Source organism: Panthera tigris, chromosome B3, assembly GCF_018350195.1.
Source record: "Panthera tigris isolate Pti1 chromosome B3, P.tigris_Pti1_mat1.1, whole genome shotgun sequence".
NCBI lineage: Eukaryota > Metazoa > Chordata > Mammalia > Carnivora > Felidae > Panthera > Panthera tigris.
The window spans coordinates 41288734-41310513 of NC_056665.1; the positions used below are offsets into that span (position 1 = coordinate 41288734).

Sequence of the window (21780 nt, forward strand, 5' to 3'; positions counted from 1 at the left end):
TAACTTACCAGACCCTTGAGCATTGACAAGGGCAGTTTAGGAAATGAAGACTGACTTCCGTTATTACCACTTTAAAAGTCACTTCTTAGTCTGTGTTGTTTATTTTGTACAACATATGTTGAAATATTTATACTTTATTGAATTAAACATGTTTAGTAAAGATTCTCATAGGTCTGCAATAACTCAAATGAGTTTAGGCATAGTACTTTAAAGCCATACAAATAGATGTATGTTTACAAGCCAATTAGGAAAGAGTGAAACCATGTATATTATGCTATAACATGAATATTTTTCTTTTACAATTTTCTGGTAGATTATTTTTTAATTTGATAGATATAGAATGACAAAATCATTTGAATCAAAACTTGCTCAAAAATGTTGGACTTTGTCAGAATGAAATCTTGCCATTTGCAACAACATGGCTGGAGCTGGAGAGTATAATGCTAAACAAAATAAATTAATCAGAGAAAGATAATACCATGATTACACTCATATGTGGAATTTAAGAAACAAAACAAACGAATAAAGGAATAAAAAAGAGACCAGCCAAAGAGTGGACTCTTAACTCTAACAGAACTCTGTAGAGAAGGTTACCAGAAGGGAGGTGGGTGGGAGTGTGAGTGAAATCGGTGAAGGGGTTAAAAGTACACTAATCATGATGAGCACTGAGTAATGTATAGGATTGTTGAATCACTACATTGTGCACCTGCAATTAATATAACATGGTATATTAACCATACTAGAATTAAAATAAAAAACTTAATTAAAAATCATTGGACTTTTTCAACCTTTCTAGGTGATGACTTGTGTTTGGTGTAATAAAAAAGGACTTTTGGCTACAAGTGGCAATGATGGTACCATCCGGGTATGGAATGTTACTAAGAAGCAATATTCACTGCAACAAACCTGTGTGTTCAACAGATTGTGAGTGCTAACATCAGCTCTCATGTGTAACATTTAAAATAAGAGAATCCTAAACATGCTTCATCTTGGTTGTGTTAATGTAATCACAGTGTCATTAAAAGTTATTACAATTTTTCTTTTATTTTTTTCTTAATTTTAATTTGTTTTATTTTTTAGAGAGCAAGAGCCAGGGAGGGGGCAGAGGGAGAGAAAGGGAAAATTAAAAAAAAATTTTTTTAATGTTTATATTTGAGAAAGAGAGGGAGACAGAGAACAGGTGAGGGAGGGGTGGTCGGGGGGGAAGACACAGAATCCGGAACAAACTCCAGGCTCTGAGCTGTCAGCACAGAGCCTGATGTGGGGCTTGAACCCACAAACTGGGAGATCATGATCTGAGCCGAAGTCAGATGCTCAACCAACTGAGCCATCCAGGTGCCCTGATTAAGTTTATTTATTTTGAGAGCAGGGGAGAGGCAGAGATAGAGAGAGAGAGAGAGAGAGAGAGAGAGAGAGAGAGAGAGAGAGAATCCCAAGTAAGCTTTGCACTATCAGCGCAGAGCCCAACATGGGGCTCAATCCCACAAACTGTGAGATCATGACCTGAGCTGAAATCAAGAGTCAGATGCATAACTCTTTGAGCCCACCAGGTGCTCTGAGAGAGAGGATCTTAAGCAGACTCCACACTTAGCATGGAGCCCAGTGTGGGGTTCGATCCCACAACCATGGGATCATGACCTGAGCTGAAATCAAGAGTTGGATGCTCAACCATCTGAACCACCCAGGCCCCCTACAGTTTTTCTTTTAGAATAGTCTTACTATATCTCTGGTGTGTGTTTTTAAATTTCCGGGATAGTAATTAAGAAAATAAAAATTTTAACAATCAGTGTCTTAGAATTAAATCAAGGTCTACTATGCTAGCATTATAAATGTTAAATTCTGTAAAACAGTAGGCTAATATTCCATCATTCTTTAAGGATTATTTAGGAATTAATGATATTTCTTACAGAATGTTAACAGCCTTTATAGTTTTATAGCTGGCATAGGTATTTCCTTTCTGAGAGCTTCCCTAGAGATTAGGCAAACAAGAATCATTGTGCTCTGAATAATAACCAGGTTTACAACCCGTAAAGAATCAGAATGTCTTTGTTGAGAAATTATCTACTATGGTAATTGGGTAATCTAAGCATCACTCTTCTTTAATTCTACATTTTTCACACCATGACAAATGCTAGCAAATATGTGATTGTCAAATACTGCTAGCCAAGCTTCTGAAATGAAGAGTCTCTATTATTTACTTCAGTCCATATGAAACCTTTATTTTAAGATTTGAGGTTTTATATATTTTTGGATGATGAGGATTAGAATCCCATATGTGTCTTTTATATTTTAGAGAAGGAGATGCTGAGGAGAGCCTGGGGTCACCCAGTGATCCAAGTTTCTCACCTGTTTCCTGGAGTATCAGTGGCAAATATCTAGCTGGGGCCTTGGAAAAGATGGTGAATATTTGGCAAGTTAATGGTAAGAGTCATGCCAATACTAGCAAATTACTGAAGGTACTTTTTAAGCCTTTTTTTTTTTAGCTTTCTGAGTCCAAACAGTGGCTTCCTTTCACCTTGAAACTCACAGTCTGTTCTTCAGCTGTGTAGATGTGTGCATATTATAGTTTAAATTAAAGAGGAAATGATCATTTCCTGACTTCTCTTTCTAAGAGTTTTGACTAACCTGGTAGTTGTAAGCTAAAAATTCTTTTCCCATACAACTATAAGTGTTCAGAATAGGTTTTGAGCTATGAGTTTTCAGTGATGCATTCTTTTGAATCACTTGAAATATTTCTACTAATTTTGTCTAATTCACAGGTACAAACTCATTTCAATTTTTAATGATATGTCTCTGGAAAGTAAAAATTATTATAATCTTAGGCTTATTGCATAATTTTGTTTGTTTTTGCATATTTGAAGAAAGGCTTTTCTATGTTTCACAGATTTGAAGGAAAAGCTAGCCTTAACTCTAGAGAAATTTCTTACGTTAATTTGATTTTCAGTAATTATTAGGAAAGGATGTAAGTGTTTGACATTTCTACACTGAATATTTTCCTTTACTCCTTTTTATTTTTTTTAAAGTTTGTATTTATTTTTGAGAGAGAGAACGTGAGCAGGGGAAGGGAACAGAGGATCAGAAGCAGGCTCCGCACTGACAGCAGTGAGCCTGATGTGGAGCTCATGAACCATGACATCATGACCTAAGCCAAAGTCCGAAGCTCAACCGACTGAGCTACCCAGGCGCCCCTCCTTTACTCCTTCTTTAATAAAGCTATCACTTTGAAGCATCTGAGTGGCTCAGTCGGTTAAGCATCCGACTTCATCTCAGGTCATGATCACACAGTTTGTGGTTTGAGCCTCATATTGGGCTCTGTGCTGACAGCTCAGAGTCTGGAGCCTACTTGGAATTCTGTGTCTCCCTGTTTCTCTGCCCCTCCTCCACTCACACTCTGTCACAATTCTCTTTTTCAAAAATAAATAAACTTTAAGTAAAGCTATCATTTTTGTCCCATTAGTAGTTATAGGAAAGCCTGTGAATTTGATAATCATATATAGTATATAAATGAAGGATCCTGCCTTATAATTGTATTTATTAATAGACTATTATGAAATTGAGGACTGCCTTGAGTGAATATTAGAATTAATATTTTTGTATTATTGTTTTTAAGGATTAAGTAACTAGTTAACATTTTCTCCCTCTTTAGGAGGTAAAGGATTAGTAGATATTCAGCCTCATTGGGTATCTGCCCTGGCTTGGCCAGAAGAGGGTCCAGCTACAGCCTGGTCAGGAGAGTCTCCAGAATTATTGTTGGTGGGACGGATGGATGGCTCTCTAGGACTGATAGAAGTTGTTGATGTATCCACTATGCACCGTCGAGAATTGGAACATTGCTATCGAAAAGATGGTAAATGACTTGCGTCTCATTAAGAAAGTATTTCCCCCAATCAAAAAACTTATTTTTTTTGGCACTTGCTTTTAAAAATGCAGAGTTAGTATTACTTTTGGCTTTGTTTTCTAAATTTTCCAGTTGGTATTTCGTTTTAGTTAGTTACTACGTTGAAAGATAATTCCCTCCCAACATCTACCACATACCTCTGCCAAAATGAGATCTAATAGTATTGTATTAGTCATTCATCCTTTGTGTAAGTGTCTGAAACTTAAGTGGGGCTGCCAATTTCCCTTGAAAGTTAGGAATGTCCAAGAGAAAAGAATTATAATCATTGGTAGAGATGAAATTGTTAACAAATGAAATTGAGGAAATGGAAGGAGGAGGAGGGACGTTCCTGGTATGACAAGAGATAGTAGGAAGTCTCCTTTCATTTATTTTCTGTGTTCCCTTTGGATGCATAGACATCTTACTACATGGTTTTGTTCATTGTTTTGGGGGAGTGGAGTATTTCACAGATCACGGTCCCAGCTTACATGGCACAGAATAGAACAAGTGTTTTTTAAATGTAGGTTTTTTTTTTTAATAGGTAATACCTTCATGGGGTTCAAAAATCTTAAAGTTTAAAAAGATAGGCAGTGAAAAGTCTTTTTCCCATCTACTCATTCCACATGTCCCCATTCTACTCCCACAGATAAATACTGTTTCTTACTTCTCTTGTAGTTTTCCAGAGTTAATGTGTACTTGAAGAAGCAAATATGAATGTAGATTGTTAGAACATGTTTGGTAAAATATGGAAACACACAGAGTAAGGAATATTAAGCAAAAGAAGGGACAGATAATTTTCCTTCTATGATGGATTATTTCATTTCTCAGTTTCATGGTAGATTCTGGTCCAAAAGGAAGGAACCTGGTACATGGACTTGGAATCAGCAAGGAATTTAACTTTTCAGTAATCATCTGAAAAGAATAAAAGGTTAAAAATGAGGTAGTCCTTGTCACTTATTATAATACTTTTAAAGTAAGTTACACAGAATCCCTGCTCTCAGCCTACCTTTTATCTAATAAATGCATCAAAGAGATGTTTGGAAATTTACTTGGAGTGGTTGTGGTAGCATATGTTTGTTGCAAAAATATGTCTTTTAAGTTAGACAATGACATATGAGTGTCATATTTTTTTCTTAAAAAATTTTTTTTTTTAATCATGTTAGTGTCTGTAACTTGCATTGCTTGGTTCAGTGAAGACAGACCATTTGCGGTAGGATTTTTTGATGGAAAATTGTTACTGGGAACGAAGGAACCACTTGAGAAAGGAGGCATTGTTCTAATTGATGCACATAAGGTAAAAACATCTTTCCCAGATGGTTACTTTTTCTTGTTTTTTTACTATAGTATTGCTTGATACTAGTTTTCTTTAAACTTTCTTAACATAGTTCACTTATGATTTCATATTCTATTGTTACACAAAATCTTTCGACCATGTATATACATGGAAAGGTCTGTGTAAGAAAGCCATCAAGAAAGCCAAGAAAGAAGTAAAACCAAAACAGTAAAATAGGAGCACCCTTGGAACACCCCCTGTCATGCTAGAAATTCCATCTATGAAGAATGATTCCTTTACCTTAAAAAGAGTTGCTGGTTCTAATGCTTACAGGGCCATCTAGGCAAAACACAAGTGCACGAAGGCAGGGGTTGAAAGTGTGAAGGAGGGTAAAAATAAAAAAATGTCAGAAGAACACGACGTCAACCATGTAAACGTACAATATGTCTTAGTTTCTCATAATGTTTGCTATTTTGGTATGAAGGATGCTTTTTTTTTAAGTTTCTTTTTCATTATTCTAATGATTACAAGTCAATAATTCTTAAAAATGCTAATGAAAGATAAATATTACTTCTGAATCAGAATTTCCTAATTCATTCATTCAACTAACATTTACTGAGCTTTGACTGTAGCAAGTGTATATAATGCAGATTATATTAAAGGGTGAGTTGTCTTGTGATTGGGAATGATATGACAGTATCTTATTTGCATAAAATATTGATTTCAAAATAATTGAGTAATGGAAGTATAGGTCATAAATTACTGAGTTTACATATCTGTGAAGGAAGGTTGCTATGATTTTTTTTTCTCTCCCTGTCATTTTAAGGATACTCTTGTTAGTATGAAGTGGGACCCAACAGGTCATATTCTTATGACATGTGCCAAAGAAGAAAATGTGAAACTCTGGGGGCCTATTTCAGGATGCTGGCGCTGTCTACATTCACTCTGCCATCCATCTATTGTAAATGGCATTGCTTGGTGCAGCCTCCCAGGGAAAGGATCCAAATTGCATTTACTGATGGCTACGTATGTTACAAATTTGTGTGTGTGTGTGTGTGTCTTAATTTTTATATTATTATGGACTGTTACTTGCGTTAAATATGGCTTTTCAGTGGTCTTAAACAGTTTGCCTGTTACTATTCTTATAATGTCTAATTCCATAAGATTACCTTAGAGAAATAAGGCAAAATGTGGAAGTTGGAATGCAGTCTCCTTATCTGGGTGTGATGTTGCTAGACTATCGATTCTTCTTGTAATTCTTGTAAAAGATTATAGCATATACCTATTGCAGATAATTTTTAAAATAATACTGTAATAGTTTTATCAGGTCTTTAATTGATTGCTCTTTGAAAGTATATTTACTTCTGCATATTGACATGTTTTGGTTTTACGTGATTAATTTTAAGTGGCTGTCAGAGTGGCTTGGTATGTGTTTGGCGTATTCCACAAGATACCACACAGACCAGTGTGACTAGTTCAGAAGGATGGTGGGACCAGGAGCCAAATTGCCAGGTAAATGTTCTGGTGCTTTTGAAGACCTTATCTGAAACCAAAGATGGTTTGTGTTATCAAAGTAATCCTCCTTTGATTACTGAGATACTCACTACTCAGTATCTTAAAGGGCAAGATCCATTAGGGAAACATGAATAATTGTCATACTTTGTGTGTTTTCTGAATTGGCCTTATTTTTTATAAGTCAGGACGGCATGATTGCTTGTTAAAGTGAGACATTCAAGATACACTGAGTGGTGATCATTTATAGTAATGGATATTATTTGGTACTACAGATAGAGAAGTCCTAAATCTTTGGTACAGTGAAATGGGAACACCACAGGAACACCCCTGTCCAAAGTATCTGCTGCTGATACCGCATTCCACCTATGAAGAACAATTCCTTTAACTTCAAAGGAGGTTACAGGGGGTGCCTGGGTGGCTCAGTTTGTTAAGTGTCCCACTCTTGATTTCGGCTTAGGTCATGATTTTACAGTTTGTGAGTTCAAGCCCTGCACTGGGCTCTGTGCAGACAGCACAGAGCCTGCTTAGGATTCTCTGTCTTCCTTTCTTTCTGCCCCTCCCCTGATCGCATTCTCTCTCTCTCTCTCTCTCTCTCTCTCTCTCTCTCTCAAAAATAAATAAACATTTTTTAAAAAATGATTTAAAAAAAGAGTTTACAGATTCAGATAGATGCTTATAAGGCCATCTAAACAAGCAACATAAACTCAAAAAGCTGGGAGTTGGTGTGGAGAGGTTAAAAACAAAAAACCTAGAAACACACATGCTTTCTATAAAGGACACGGCTGCCAGAGAGCTGATTGCCGCCATCCAGAAATGAGGCTATTGTTACCAGATTGTCTCTTTTTTTCCTGATAGAAGCCAGAAACCCAGCGTTTTAAGTAAAATCTCCCAATATTAAACATTGGCACCTGACTTAAAATTCTTTAAAATACTTGGTGGCCAGTCATATGGCATCCCTGAGCTAACGGTTTGCACCTTCTGTTGCTCTTTCTTTTTGCTCATGATACAAATACCCCTGGAAGAAATATACCTTATGTTATATCTGGATAAATAAGTACATCTGGTAATATACACTGTCATAACTAGAAGGAAGAGGGAGCTTAAGGACAGGAAGAAAGAGGTTAAGAGGGAGAGGTAAATAGCTCACTAATGAGAGGAAAATATAGAAGTAGAATTGGGAGGGACATCTGGGTGGCTCAGTTAAGCATCTGACTTCAGCTCAGGTCATGATCTTGCAGTTGGTAAGTTCGAGCCCCACACTGGGCTCTGTGCTGACAGGTGCTCACAGCTCACTGCCTGGAGCCTGCTTCATTCTGTGTCTCCCTCTCTCTCTGCCCTTCCCCTGCTCTCAAAAATAATAATAAACATTAAAAAATTTTTTTCTTAATGAAAAAGAAGTGGAAGTCGAGGCACTAAAGATAAATCTGATTTTCTGTTTGTACTAGAGAGTAGCCCTTTGGACCTATCTCACTTCTAAAACGTGCAAGGCAGGGGCACCTGGGTGATTCATTTGGTTAAGCTTCCAACTCTTGATTTCAGCTCAGGTGATAATCTCATGGTTTGTGGGTTCAAGCCCTGCTTTGGGCTCTATGCTGACAGTGCAGAGCGTGCTTGGGATCCTCTTTCTGTGCCCCTCCACCTCTAGTGTTCTCTGTCTCTGCCTCTGTCTCTCTCCCTCCCTCACCAAATAAATTAACTTAAAAAAATTAAAACGTGCAAGATGCAACAATGCAAACATGAAATTAGACACCACGTAACAGAACCATTGGCCATCAAAAAGAAGAGCCTGTTTATATAGACCCAACATGTGCAATTCATGAATTTTAGGAGCTAAAAATGAAAATTACATAAAGCTAAATTTAAAAATTAGAACACTCATTAAAAAGCAGAAGTTAGGATTTTTCTATCTCTGAGGGATAATTGGAACTTACAATTGTAATTTCTGCCGGTTTGAAGAATAGGAAATTCACTTAGAAGGGTGTCAAAAAATATGAACTCAGTTTCAGAGGAGCCAAGGAGAACCACGTTGTTATTTTATTATTTTCTCAAGCTAAACCTATGAGAGAGTTGTCCTTCCCTCTTGCCCAGTTTTTTACTGAAATATAAAATTTCCAGGAATGAATTATAAATCTTGAATCTATAAGTTTGTTTTAATTTCAATATATGCTAAAAATCAAAATGAATTGCAGGATGGATATAGGAAATCAGCCGGAGCCAAATGTGTTTATCAGCTGCGGGGACACATCACCCCTGTCCGGACTGTTGCCTTTAGTTCTGATGGGTTGGCCCTCGTGTCTGGTGGACTAGGTGGGCTCATGAACATTTGGTCTTTAAGGGTAAGAGTACAGATGTTATTTTTATCTTAAGAAATGTTTATGCATTAACTTAGATATGGTAAAAATTAACCCAACCATCCCTAGGAATATTTTGTGTACTAATACTTTGGGTACTGAAGAAACTCCTTTCAGAATTCTCCACTCTTTAATTTTTCTTATTGATATATTTTTAAAGTCATCTAGAAAAGGCCCCAGAAAATTGGGTAGTACCTATGTAATTAGACGTTGCTAAATTTCACTGGAGTATATAGATTTTTTTCTAAAATGTTTTTGTGAATGTGAAGTGTGTAAATTTAAAATGTCTGGCACAAAAACAGACACTCAGATCATTGGAACAGAATAGAGAACCCAGAAATGGACCCACAAATGTATGGCCAACTCATCTTTGACAAAGCGGGAAAGAATATCCAATGGAATAAAGACAGTCTCTTCAGCAAGTGGTGCTGGGAAAACTGGACCACTTTCTTATACCATACACGAAAATAAACTCAAAATGGATGAAAGACCTAAATGTAAGATGGGAAGCCATCAAAATCTTCGAGGAGAAAGTAGGCAAAAACGTCTTTGACCTCAGCTGCAGCAACTTCTTACTCAACACATCTCCAGAGGCAAGGGAAACAAAAGCAAAAATGAACTTTTTGGGACCTCATCAAAATAAAAAGCTGCTGGACAGCAAAGGAAACAATCAGCAAAACTAAAAGGCAACCGACGGAACGGGAGAAGATAATTATTTGCATATGACGTATCAGATAAAGGGTTGGTATCCAAAATCTTTAAAGAACTTACCAAACTCAACACCCAAGAAACAAATATTCCAGTGAAGAAATAGGCAAAAGTCATGAATAATCACTTCTCCAAAGAAGACATCCAGGGGCACCTAGGTAGCTCGGTTGGGGGATCGACTTTGGCTCAGATCATGATCTCACAGTTTGTGAGTTCGAGCCCTGCATCGGGCTCTGTGCCAACAGCTCAGAGCCTGGAGCCTATTTCAGATTCTGTGTCTCCCCCTCTCTCTGCCCCTCTCCTGTTCATTCTCTGTGTCTCTCTGTCTCTCTGTCTCTCAATAATAAATAAACGTTAAAAAAAAAGAATTCAAAGAAGACATCCAGATGGCCAACCAACATATGAAAAAATGTTCCACATCAGTCATCATCAGGGAAATACAAATCAAAACCACAAGGAGATACCACCTCACACCTGTCAGAATGGCTAACATTAACAACTCAGGCAATAACAGATGTTGGCGACGATGCGGAGAAAGAGGATCTCTTTTGTATTGCTAGTGGGAATGCAAACTGGTGCAGCCATTTTGGAAAACAGTATGGAGGTTCCTCAAAAAATTAAAAATAGAACTTCCCTACAACCCAGCAATTGCACTACTAGGTATTTATCTAAGGGATACAGGTGTGCTGTTTCGAAGGGACACATGCACCCCCATGTTTATAGCAGCACTATCAACAATAGCCAAAGTATGGAAAGAGCCCAAATGTCCATCGATGGATGAATGGATAAAGAGGATGTGGTGTATATATATACAATGGAGTATTACTCGGCAATCAAAAAAAGTGAAATCTTGCCATTTGCAACTATGTGGATACAACTTAGAGGGTATTACGCTAAGTGAAATTAGAGAAAGACAAATATATGACTTCACTCATATGAGGACTTTAAGACACAGAACAAATGAACACAATGGAAGAGAAGCAAAAATAACATAAAAACAGGGAGGGGGAGAAAACATAAGAGACTCTTAAATATGGAGAACAAACAGAGGGTTACTAGAGGGGTTGTTGGAGGGGGGATGGGCTAAATGGGTAAGGGCCATTAAGGAATCCTGAACTCCTGAAATCATTGTTGCACTATATGCTAACTTGGATGTAAATTTAAAAAATAAAATAAAATGAAAAAAAAATGTAAATAATGACTAAGGTTAAGTAATGTGTACTGATATAACTACTTCTCATTTTAGGATGGCTCTGTCTTGCAAACTGTAGTGATAGGCTCTGGAGCTATTCAGACCACAGTATGGATTCCAGATGTTGGGGTAGCTGCTTGCTCAAATAGATCGAAGGTACTTTTACAATTCTCTAAAATCGTAAGGGATAAGTCTATAAGGTACCTTAGAAATCATAGTCTAAGTAGCCTACTTTACAGGGGAGAAAACTCATATCCAGAGGGATTATTATTTGCCTAAGATAATACAACTATTTTGTGACAGAAGGAAAACTAGAACCCAGGCCTCTTGATTTATAATCTAGTACTCTTCTTACCATACCCTAGATTTTGGCTAAATGCCTAATCATCAAATGACTTAAGTTCCATTGGAAGTTGTAAAGTGGATTTTTACTTTCTGCCATGACTTTTGAGATAACAGTAAATTGTCTCAAAAGAATTTTCTTTAAAAAGTAGGACCACAGGACCACCCCAAAGACCTTTAACTCGAGTATACAAAATGTATCTTGACTTTCAATTTAATATTCTAGTTAAAAAAATACTTACTGCATACACACACGCACACACACAAATATGTATACATGTATACATACTAGCCCCCTTCTGTGAAGTAAGTCAGAGATGACATTATCTCCTGCAGTCTTGCTCTTCATACCCTTAATGAGTAGAGCCAATGTGCTGCTTTGGTTTATATTTTATGTAGGTAAAAGATAATAAAATTGAGCTCTAAACCTGTATAAACAGTAAAATACAGACTCAGAGCCAAGGCAGTAGTGGCCTTTATAGATAAATCATAGAGCCACAGTTAGAGCCGAGCTGCTTGTCCTGTTGATGTGTCCCTCAGCAGACAGAGTACTCCTTCCTATAGTACCCCTGTGGTCATGGTACCTTTTCCTGCAAGTCCTATGAAACAGCCAAGAATTAATGTTGTCTCTTTAAGGAGCATCAGCAAAGCCAAGGTAGCTCACAAATTTTATGTTTCTTATTCACTGGTTTTTACTTAGCAAAATTTAGGATGTTTTGAAGTCGATAAGCATTAAAGGTACAGCATAAAATGTCCAAAAAGCAAATGTGTTTAATGGAATAACTGGAAGGATTTCAGATATGAATGGTAATAGAATGATCTCTCTTTTATCTTTTATTTAAATAACTGTGTGGCATGATTTGTTTTCCAACAGGATGTTTTGGTCGTGAATTGTACAGCAGAATGGGCTGCCGCCAATCATGTTTTAGCAACCTGTAGGACAGCACTGAAACAGCAGGGTGTTCTGGGATTAAATATGGCTCCCTGCATGAGAGCATTTCTGGAGCGGCTACCCATGATGCTTCAGGAGCAGTATGCCTATGAAAAGGTAACCGATTACACTCACTGCTGCAGATCTGCACATGACTGCTGCTCCAGCATTTGAATTGCATGGCAATTAAGAGCATAAGGTCTAAGGAAAATAAGTGGGGCTGTTTGGTAGAATCAAATAAAGTTAAGTCATGTCTAGAACAGTTGTTGAGTAATCCTCAGCCTACTTTTACTTTTAGTGGGAGTAAAACTTTAAAATAACCCTCAAATTTGTATAGTGTTGGTATAATTTCTTTTCAGATTACTTATTCACTCCAAAACTTCTTAAAATACCTGTACCCTCAGAGTATCATCTTTTGTGACCCATAAATCTATTTTTGTGTGGTTTTGCCATCCTGAAGTTGAGAGAGGGGGGTGGATATGGATGTTGGAGTAAACATTCTGTGTATCAGATGAATCCATGTGGAAAGTTAAGTAGAAGAGCTAAGGCTGAAGTGAGTAGGGTCCTTAAAATACTAGAATGAGGAATAATGGAATTGGGAGCTGTAGCCCAGGCTGTGATACTGTGTAGTCTGTCCTCCAGACCTCAGTAGTCACTGTGTGCTGCCCCTAGGCAGAGCTGTTTGGTGTTATTTCCTTCTTTTTCAGCCAAGCTGTATTAATACAGTCAATTGTTACTGTGCCCAGTTAACTTCACTGATGCATTTGCCTAGGTTCTCTTTTCTGAATTACTCAGAGTCTCACAGAATTGCTCTGCCACAGTTAGGGAGGGCCACAGAAGAGCGGTCTCCTTTGATGGCTACCAGGATTCTCTTGTAAAGGAGGAAATGTGAGAAGGGAGGAGGTTGCCTTGGTTTAGTTACTTGCTTTTTTACCTTTATTATCATTATCATTATTATTCATGAAAAACTATATAGTGAAAATATACTACTAAATGCAGTGTGATGTGCTGGATTAGATCCTGAAGCAGAAAAGGGCATTAGTAGAAAAACCAAATATTAATTTCTTAGTTTTGATAAATGCACCATGCTTATGTGTTAACATTAGGGGAAGTTAAGTGAAGGATTTACAAGAATTCTTGTACTATCTCTTGTAACTCTCTGTATATCTAAAATTATTTCAGAGTAAAAATCTTAAAGAACTGAACTTTTTCTTGTTTTGTTTTTATTTTTTAGTTTTATTTATAGTTGAATATACAGAGTAATATTAGTTTCAGGTGTAAAAGAATAGTAAACTTAAAAAATACGATTACAGATTTTCAGAATACAGCAGGTTAATTCTTTTGAAAGAGGACATGTGTGAGCCGGGGAGGGGCAGAGGGAGAGAGAAAAATCTTTAGCAGGCTCCACGGCCAGTGTGGAGCCTAATGCTGGGCTCAATCTCACGACCATGAGATCATCACCTGAGCCAAAATCAAGAATCAGACACTTAACGAACGGGCTGAGCCATCCAGGTGCCTGGTAGGTTAATTTATAATATTTGGTACAGACTCTTCAACTTAACATTCTTGTATTTCCTCTTAGCCTCATGTGGTTTGTGGCGATCAGCTTGTTCATAGCCCCTATATGCAATGTCTGGCTTCCCTCGCTGTGGGACTGCATTTGGATCAGCTGTTATGTAACCCTCCAGTGCCACCACACCACCAGAACTGCCTCCCTGACCCAGCATCCTGGAATCCAAATGAGTGGGCCTGGTTAGAATGTTTCTCAACCACCATAAAAGCTGCTGAAGCCCTGACCAATGGAGCACAATTTCCAGAATCTTTTACCGTTCCTGATCTAGAGCCTGTTCCAGAGGATGAGCTTACATTCCTAATGGTAAGCCTAAAATTAGCTGCTGTTATATGCAGCTGAGATTGTATCATGGATGTTTAGCAAGTAGCAGACCTTCAGGATTTCCTAGCTTGGATAGCTAGAAGCATGCCCTTAGATAAACTAAAAAATGTTTTGCTTTCAGATAGTCATTTTCAGTCTTATGGCAGCCCTCTATGGTGACAAAGATTGTTTATAGGAGAACTGTGAAGCACCTGTAAACTTGTTGGCTTTCAACGACATAGTCCCATATTTTCTCACTTTTTCTCCATAGGTGCCACGTTTAGTACCTCATTTATACATATTTTAGCATCTTTTCCTGGGTCATCTTGTGAGATTTATTCCACATAAAGACTCTGAATTATTTGACACTCTAATCATGTTTTAATCTCCATAAAGTAAGAATATAGAAGAGCATTCCAGTTGTTATTTCTTATTCTAATTGAGAGTGTCTAGATATAGAAACTGTGATGTAGATAAAATGCCTATGTAGATAGTGCAGGCCAGCACTTGATCTAACAATATATTTGCTTAATTAAGATTTGTACATACAGGGGGCACCTGGGTCAGTTAAGTCAGTTAAGCATCTGACTTTGGCTCAGGTCACGAACTCGTGGTTTGTGAGTTCGAGCCCTGCATCAGGCTCTGTGCTGATAGCTCACAGCCTGGAGCCTGCTTCGGATTCTGTGTCTCCCTCTCTCTCTGCCCCTCCCCTGCTCATGCTCTGTTTCTCTCTGTCACTCAAAAATAAATAAATGTTAAAAAATGTATATATATTTGTACATACAAACATTTGAATACATAAATACACAGTATAAAACAGAAATACGAATTGAGGGAAATTATCGAAGTATAGGTCATTTATTTATAGATATAAAATATAATTTTAATTTAAGAAGAGTCCTTCTGAGCCCATTTGTCCCAAATTTGTCATTTCGTAGATGAGGAAATTGAAGCCTGGAAAGATGAAGTGACCTGCTACTGCTGTACAGCTAGTTCGTGGGGGTGGTGACTCTTGTACCTGTTGGTGCTCAGAAAACATAAATGGTTAACTTCGAATCACCATTGTATTAGTGATAGTGATAGTAGATAGCAAAATTGTTTATGATAAAGGAGAATATTAACATGCATAGTCAAATTTGGTGTGATTGTAAAACTGCTCTTAATTTCTTACAGTATTACTAAGTTCTTTTATGGAAAGAAGACTTAGTTAAGCAAAGATACATTTTGATTAAGCAAGATTCATCTTGGTGTTTATTGTGTCTTACAGGATAACAGTAAATGGATTAATGGCATGGATGAACAAATTATGTCTTGGGCAACATCCAGACCTGAGGTCAGTAAAGATAACTAAATGGTGGTTCTCAGTAAATCTTCTGATTTTAAGTGTGTGTTTGTCACCTGATGTCTCTTAGAGGCTGGCACATATTTGAATGAATGAATAAATGAATGAATGAATCTAATTTTGAGATGATTGTGGTTTTCCAGGACTGGCACTTGGGAGGTAAATGTGATGTCTACCTGTGGGGTGCTGGCAGGCATGGACAGCTTGCAGAAGCTGGAAGAAATGTTATGGTACCTGCAGCAGCTCCCTCATTCTCACAGGCCCAACAGGTAACTACTGGGTAAAGAAATGGAGAAGAAACTTGGGAACTAACAATTCTGATTCCCTTGCCGTTAAAAAAAATTTTACCATTGTGTAATCTGTGGTGAGGAATAACTGAACAAAGTCATGTATAGCCTCCAAATAGAAGATTTCTAGGGTTTTTGTTAATTTTCTAAGTTTTTCTTGCTTTCAAGTGCATCAGCATTAGACCTGCCTAGTACATATTTACAGAAGTTAACATGCTCCTAATTATTGATTCTGTTTGAGGACCGTTAACTTACAGGGATTTTTAGCTAGATTTCTTTAACACCCCTCCCCTCTTCTAATAATTGTGGTACTATATTCCCAAACCCTTTCTCAAGCCACTGCTTTCTTACCCATTCTTCTCTACCTTAGTGAGTCCCAGGATGCGTTACTCTTTCTTGTGTATATCTCCTCAGGCTTCTGCTTCTTGATGATCTCTAGCCAGTCTTTAATATTTCCCCATCATCCTTTCCGCTGTCTGTTTTGTTAACATTATTATTTTAACACCGCACAGCTGGCTGAAATTCCTGTAGATCACATAGTTCTAAATGATTTTAAATAGTCCAATGAGCCTCCTACATCTCTTTAAGTAAGCAGTTTTATAACAATCAAGGGCTTGTAGGAACCCCATACTTATTTCAAGTCATCCCCTTTAGTGAAAGGATAAAATAATTAATAAAGGCATCCTAAGTATATGTAGAATCATTTTAAGTGTTAAGGCTGTATAATGAAGGATAATATAGTTCCATGTTTCTTTACTAGGTCATATGTGGTCAGAATTGTACCTTTGTCATCCAGGCCAATGGCACAGTGTTGGCTTGTGGGGAAGGAAGTTATGGCAGATTGGGGCAAGGAAATTCAGATGACCTTCATGTGCTGACAGTTATTTCAGCCTTACAAGGTAAAATTATTCTCAATTAAAAGCTGGTCAGAAAATATGGACTAACCATAGGAATGTTTGCTTATGTTGGAACTCATCTCAAACCTTTGCTGGATAAAGTCATAATAGGATTTTCACTTATTTAGATTCTCATTTAGGATGTACAGCCTGATTTCCATATTTTAAGCTGTTATTTTGCAAGCTGTTTTTCATGGCAGTGCTAGAATTCAATGATATAAATAACTATTTTAAAACCCATAAAGATTGTTGTAAACAAATTCTTGTAAAATTACAAAACTGAAATTAGGCAACTATTAATAGCAATAATCATGCATGTGTTTCCTTAAGAGTAAAAATCAGTTTCTATGGATATGTGCAAATGTACGAAAGACTTTTATAGAGTTCTCAGAGTGCTTTTAAAGACTGTCAGAGTTCTCTGACTTGGAAAAAGTATATCCCTGGAGAAACCACTGCAGGAGCCCCTGGCTTGTTCCTTAAGTCAACTTTTACCGACTCCAAAGCCTACAAGAGAGCAAAGAGCGTTTTTGTATTAAAAGCATACAAGTAATAATGAGTTGAGAACCAATTCCGAAACAGTTCTAAGTTTTCTTCCTTGAGATCTAAGTGTGGAGAGCACAGCAGTGGGGACGGGAAGGTGGGACTCCTGGCCAGAACTACCACGTCCTGCCTCTAGGACCTTGCACAAGCTATACTAGACCTCTTTGTGACTTGGTTTACCCATTTGTAAAAGTGGTGATGATAATATCTGCCTTGTAGGTTTTATGTGAAAATAGAGAAGAGATAATCCAGGTAAAGCATTTATAGGAGTGGCTAGAACATAGTCCTTAATGACTAACTGTTTCCGTCACCCTCCTTTCCTTCCTGGTCATCATTATTTTATGGGACTGCTCTCAATTTACTAAGTTATGGCTACAAATGTGATTTAAAATTAAAGACATTGTTTTTATTACTGTAGTGCAGTTTTGGTGTTTTTCCATTCTAAGAGTATTCTGTAGCAGCTGCAACTAAAGAATTTTAACATCCAGTGATTCTTGTTGGGTTTCTTTCTGCTCTGTTCAGGATTTGTGGTGACCCAGCTGGTGACATCTTGTGGTTCTGATGGTCACTCAATGGCCCTGACTGAAAGTGGTGAGGTCTTTAGCTGGGGAGATGGCGATTATGGCAAACTCGGCCACGGGAACAGCGACAGGCAGCGGCGCCCCAGGCAGATCGAGGCCTTACAAGGAGAAGAAGTGGTGCAGGTCAGGCAGGACATGGATAAGTTTGCCTTTGAATGAAAATATACTAGTTGTTGAATAGGGTTCTCAAATTCATGTAACAGGAGATAATGGTAAAAATACATTATACAATCATTACAAGAGATCCACTGTTTCTGGTTGTTCATTCTTGACTTTGTCAGAAGTTTGAATGGGCTTTGGTATTAGAATGGAGTCCTTTTTCCTGAACCAGCTGGTTGGCCCAGGCTGGGGTACTCCAGGTCCTTGGAAGAAAAACAGTGGGGTTTAGCTTCTGCCGCATAGTTCTGGACACAGTATTAGTTTGAATGAAAAGCTTTCCATTTATCATTATTGTTACCAAGGCTGAGTTGTACACATATTCTGGAAAGTCAGTTAGTGATTAATGTAAAATTGCCTAGCACTTTAGCGTTCACAAAGCATTTCCACATTTACTATTACACGTGGTCTAGGTCATCTGTACACAGCTACAGGATAGCAACAGTTCTTCCAACGTAGTCTCTTCAGCTTGGTCTTCCTGAGGATGATGAGGCGATAAGATTTGAAGGAGCAGGAGGGCCACTTGGGCAGGTCGGACATACTGGTCTTGAAGACCCAGAGTTGTCAGTGAAGTTTATTACTATATTATTACCCGAAAATGACGGAGTTCTTTATTTCTTAGTATACTCTCTTCTTAATTTTTTTTTTTCTTCTTGGTTCTGTCTGTAGATGTCTTGTGGCTTCAAGCACTCAGCAGTGGTAACTTCAGACGGCAAACTGTTCACTTTTGGGAATGGTGACTACGGTCGTCTGGGTCTTGGAAACACCTCTAACAAAAAACTACCAGAGAGAGTGACTGCACTGGAGGGATATCAGATTGGACAGGCAAGGAATAAATCCATAATATGTTTCATGGTCGTAGATTCGTATTTCCTCTGTGTGCACTGAGACTCTGTTCTTTCAGGAAGACTAGAATCGCCAGTTCTACTTAACCTCATGTACATTTTGTTTGGCGTACTTGATCATTTGTCATGATTTTTTTTCCCAATGTGAAAATTAACATTTTAAGGCAAACAATGTGACCAACATATAGAAGCCTTAATTCAGGATATGAATGTTTTAAAAACCCCTCTGTAGTACAACTTGATATAAAACCTTTAAACAATACAGATTTTTGTCATTGCTATCTGATAGTTTTGAAGTAGATGGCTGAAGTGCAGCATTATGGGTAGCTACTGCTCTTAAGCAATATTGTCCCTGTCCTGTATACATTGAGACTATCTCTGAACAAGGAGATATTTTTATCTTTTCCTGTATCATTCCTCAGACGTATAAATGTTTTTAGTCATATGTACTTTTTCCTCTTTTATGCTCTCTGATTCTCAGTTAGCCACAGGTATTTAAAGGATTTTGCCTTGAAAGAAAAAGTTATTTTTTTCTTTGTAGACATTAGGAATTTTTTCTTACACATTTTGGTTAACATATGCAGAAAGTCCTGAAATTAATAAAAATACAAATATATATAGCCGAAGTCTCAGAAGCGGGTATGTGGTTTAGGTGCTATGCGTTTATCTTACTGAGTACCCTGTTATTTCTCCAGGTGGCTTGTGGTTTAAACCACACTTTGGCAGTATCAGCAGATGGCTCCATGGTGTGGGCTTTTGGAGACGGGGACTATGGAAAACTAGGCTTAGGAAATTCCACTGCAAAATCTTCCCCTCAGGTCAGTATTGTCTTTGTGTCAGTGCCTCTTTGTACTTGGAAAATCATTTACCTTTAACATTTTAGTAAATTCATAATGAAATTTGGAAACTTCTATTACTTACTCTTAAATGTCCAGCATTTTGGATCTTGGTTTTAAATAAGCCATTAATTGCTAAAATGAAGGTAAAAATTCTGCATGGAGAAGCCTGTGTCTCCATACACAGGCCAAACAATATAGGACTATCTCCCATGTAGAGAAGAAATAGTTATAAACATGTCTCCAAGGTGTCTTATGGAGGGAACCATGAACAATCTTTTGTAACCTTATGCTTGCAGCTGCCATTTTAGCTTATTATTATCACTGAATTATAGAGGTATATGCCTCCTTTTAAAAAATAATAAAAAGGAAATGCAGAAAATAATAAATTAGAAGCTAATATGTTACAGGTTTCTTGGCTCTGCAGAAGACCTTCTGTGCAATTCTTTTAGTGGATTTTCCTAACACGTTTAACAAGCAGCATGATTTACGAATATTTAATATGTATCTTCAACTCCAGATGCCCTATCATATATAGTCTGTAACATCTTGATATCTAGACTGCTGAATATTCCGCTAGGGATGTGGAAAGCCAGGAAACCATCTCTGGGGTGCATATAAAGCAGTTATTGTCACCTCTGAAAGTAGAAAAAGCCTAACTGGGAGCAGCCCGTGGACATGGTCTTGCAGTATTATTTAAAAGGCCACAGGATTCTCTTTGGTCTCTGTTGCCTAGAGAAATGCTTTCACTCACCTGGGGTCCTAGGGATTTTAGTCAAATGCCCCTGTCCCCAACACTCCCTCCCACAGATTCAATTTAGGAGTGTGAATTTGGGTGGAGACAGGTAGGTGACAATTAGTATTTTTATTAGTAGACAATGCTTGTTTATACAGGCCAGTAGGCAAATTCAAAAGTGTTCTTATTTTCTTTTTAAAGTATGTGCTTTACGCTTATGTTTTTCAGAAAGTTGATGTCCTTTGTGGAATTGGAATAAAAAAGGTTGCTTGTGGAACTCAGTTTTCTGTTGCATTAACCAAAGATGGTCATGTGTATACCTTTGGTCAAGGTGAGGCATTTTCCAGGCAATACTTTACTTGTCTTGTGTACACATGTATTACAGAAACATTTGCCTTCCAGTTTTACAGAAAGTGCTCTAAATTGAGTTGTGTTTTGTTCTGGGTGATGAATGGCCACTGTGACCTTCACTCACTAGCTACATTTCTGCTCCTTTTTCATGAAATTTGTCATAAGGACAAACTCTTCTCCCCATTGATAGTCTGTCATACCAGAGCCTTTGATCCTGCTAGAAGAGTTCCTGCCAAAGCCCTTCCCATCCTCCTTTCTTCTCCCTCCACTGTTCTGCCATAAACACTTCTTGACCAACAGAGCTCCTCTGGATCCTGTCTGATTCCCCAGCCCTCTCAGGGACTGGGGATTCAGGTCTTAGGAATTCACAGGCATTCAGGGTTCAGATCTTGAGTGGTTCGTAGTCGAGTCATCCACTGTGGGATTCCCTGGCAGTATATTCACCTTCTTAAATCGAACTTCTTAGCAAGTTGTAGTGACTGAGGAAGGTGTAAGGCAAATGTGAGGAAGAGGAAGAGGAAGGAGTAAGTCGTGAATGAGGTTTCTAGTCTTGGAAGAACTCTAATGCCACTAACTGAGGACAGGAAGCTGGTTTGGAAGTAGGTAAGAACTTAGTTAAGGTCATACTGAATTGGAGCCATATACTCTAGGTATATGTATGGAGATGTCTAGCAAGTTATTGGGGATTTGGATCTGGAACTCCAGAGAAATTGGATATGGAGATGTAGGTTTGCATAATGCACAATAATAGTACTTAGAACCATGTTAACAGGCTCAGGAAGCCCACGGAGAGTATACAATAAAAAGACTTGGATAGAAGTCTAGGGCAGGTGAGCACAGAAAGAGGACTGGGGAGAGTTGGCTTTGAAAGGGGTGAAAGAGAGGTTGCCAGTGAGCCAGGGTAGTGAGAAGTCTCTGCAGGGTGGGAGGGGGCTGAGGCCAGGTCATCAGAAGGTTATGTGGAGCTCCAGGGGCTGGAGCCTGAGAAGAGGCTGCTGAGAAGAGGCAGTTAGGAGCTGCTCATGGCTTTTGACAGTACAGTCTCAGTGTAGTGGTGAGAGTGGAAGGTAGGCTGCAAGAGGTGGCCAAACCAAACAGTTCTAGAGGCCATGGGGTAACAGGGGCTGGCCTGCACTTTCTAGAAGTTT

At 38.1% G+C, this 21780-nt stretch overlaps 1 protein-coding gene across 10 annotated transcripts in view; it reads left to right on the forward strand.

The window, feature by feature from the left end:
* HERC1 (HECT and RLD domain containing E3 ubiquitin protein ligase family member 1) overlaps nt 1–21780 on the forward strand; it is a 187125-nt gene that overhangs the window by 150345 nt on the left and 15000 nt on the right. For all 10 annotated transcript variants that reach the window (XM_042988679.1, XM_042988678.1, XM_042988686.1 and 7 more), the window contains 17 exons: nt 797–924; nt 2294–2421; nt 3647–3847; nt 5041–5171; nt 5977–6176; nt 6557–6662; nt 8855–9001; nt 10971–11072; nt 12133–12306; nt 13772–14065; nt 15330–15395; nt 15548–15673; nt 16452–16590; nt 17650–17831; nt 18534–18689; nt 19405–19527; nt 20510–20612. In XM_042988679.1, coding sequence (XP_042844613.1) covers nt 797–924; nt 2294–2421; nt 3647–3847; nt 5041–5171; nt 5977–6176; nt 6557–6662; nt 8855–9001; nt 10971–11072; nt 12133–12306; nt 13772–14065; nt 15330–15395; nt 15548–15673; nt 16452–16590; nt 17650–17831; nt 18534–18689; nt 19405–19527; nt 20510–20612 — 2506 coding nt within the window. The remainder of the gene's footprint in view (nt 1–796; nt 925–2293; nt 2422–3646; nt 3848–5040; nt 5172–5976; nt 6177–6556; nt 6663–8854; nt 9002–10970; nt 11073–12132; nt 12307–13771; nt 14066–15329; nt 15396–15547; nt 15674–16451; nt 16591–17649; nt 17832–18533; nt 18690–19404; nt 19528–20509; nt 20613–21780) is intronic.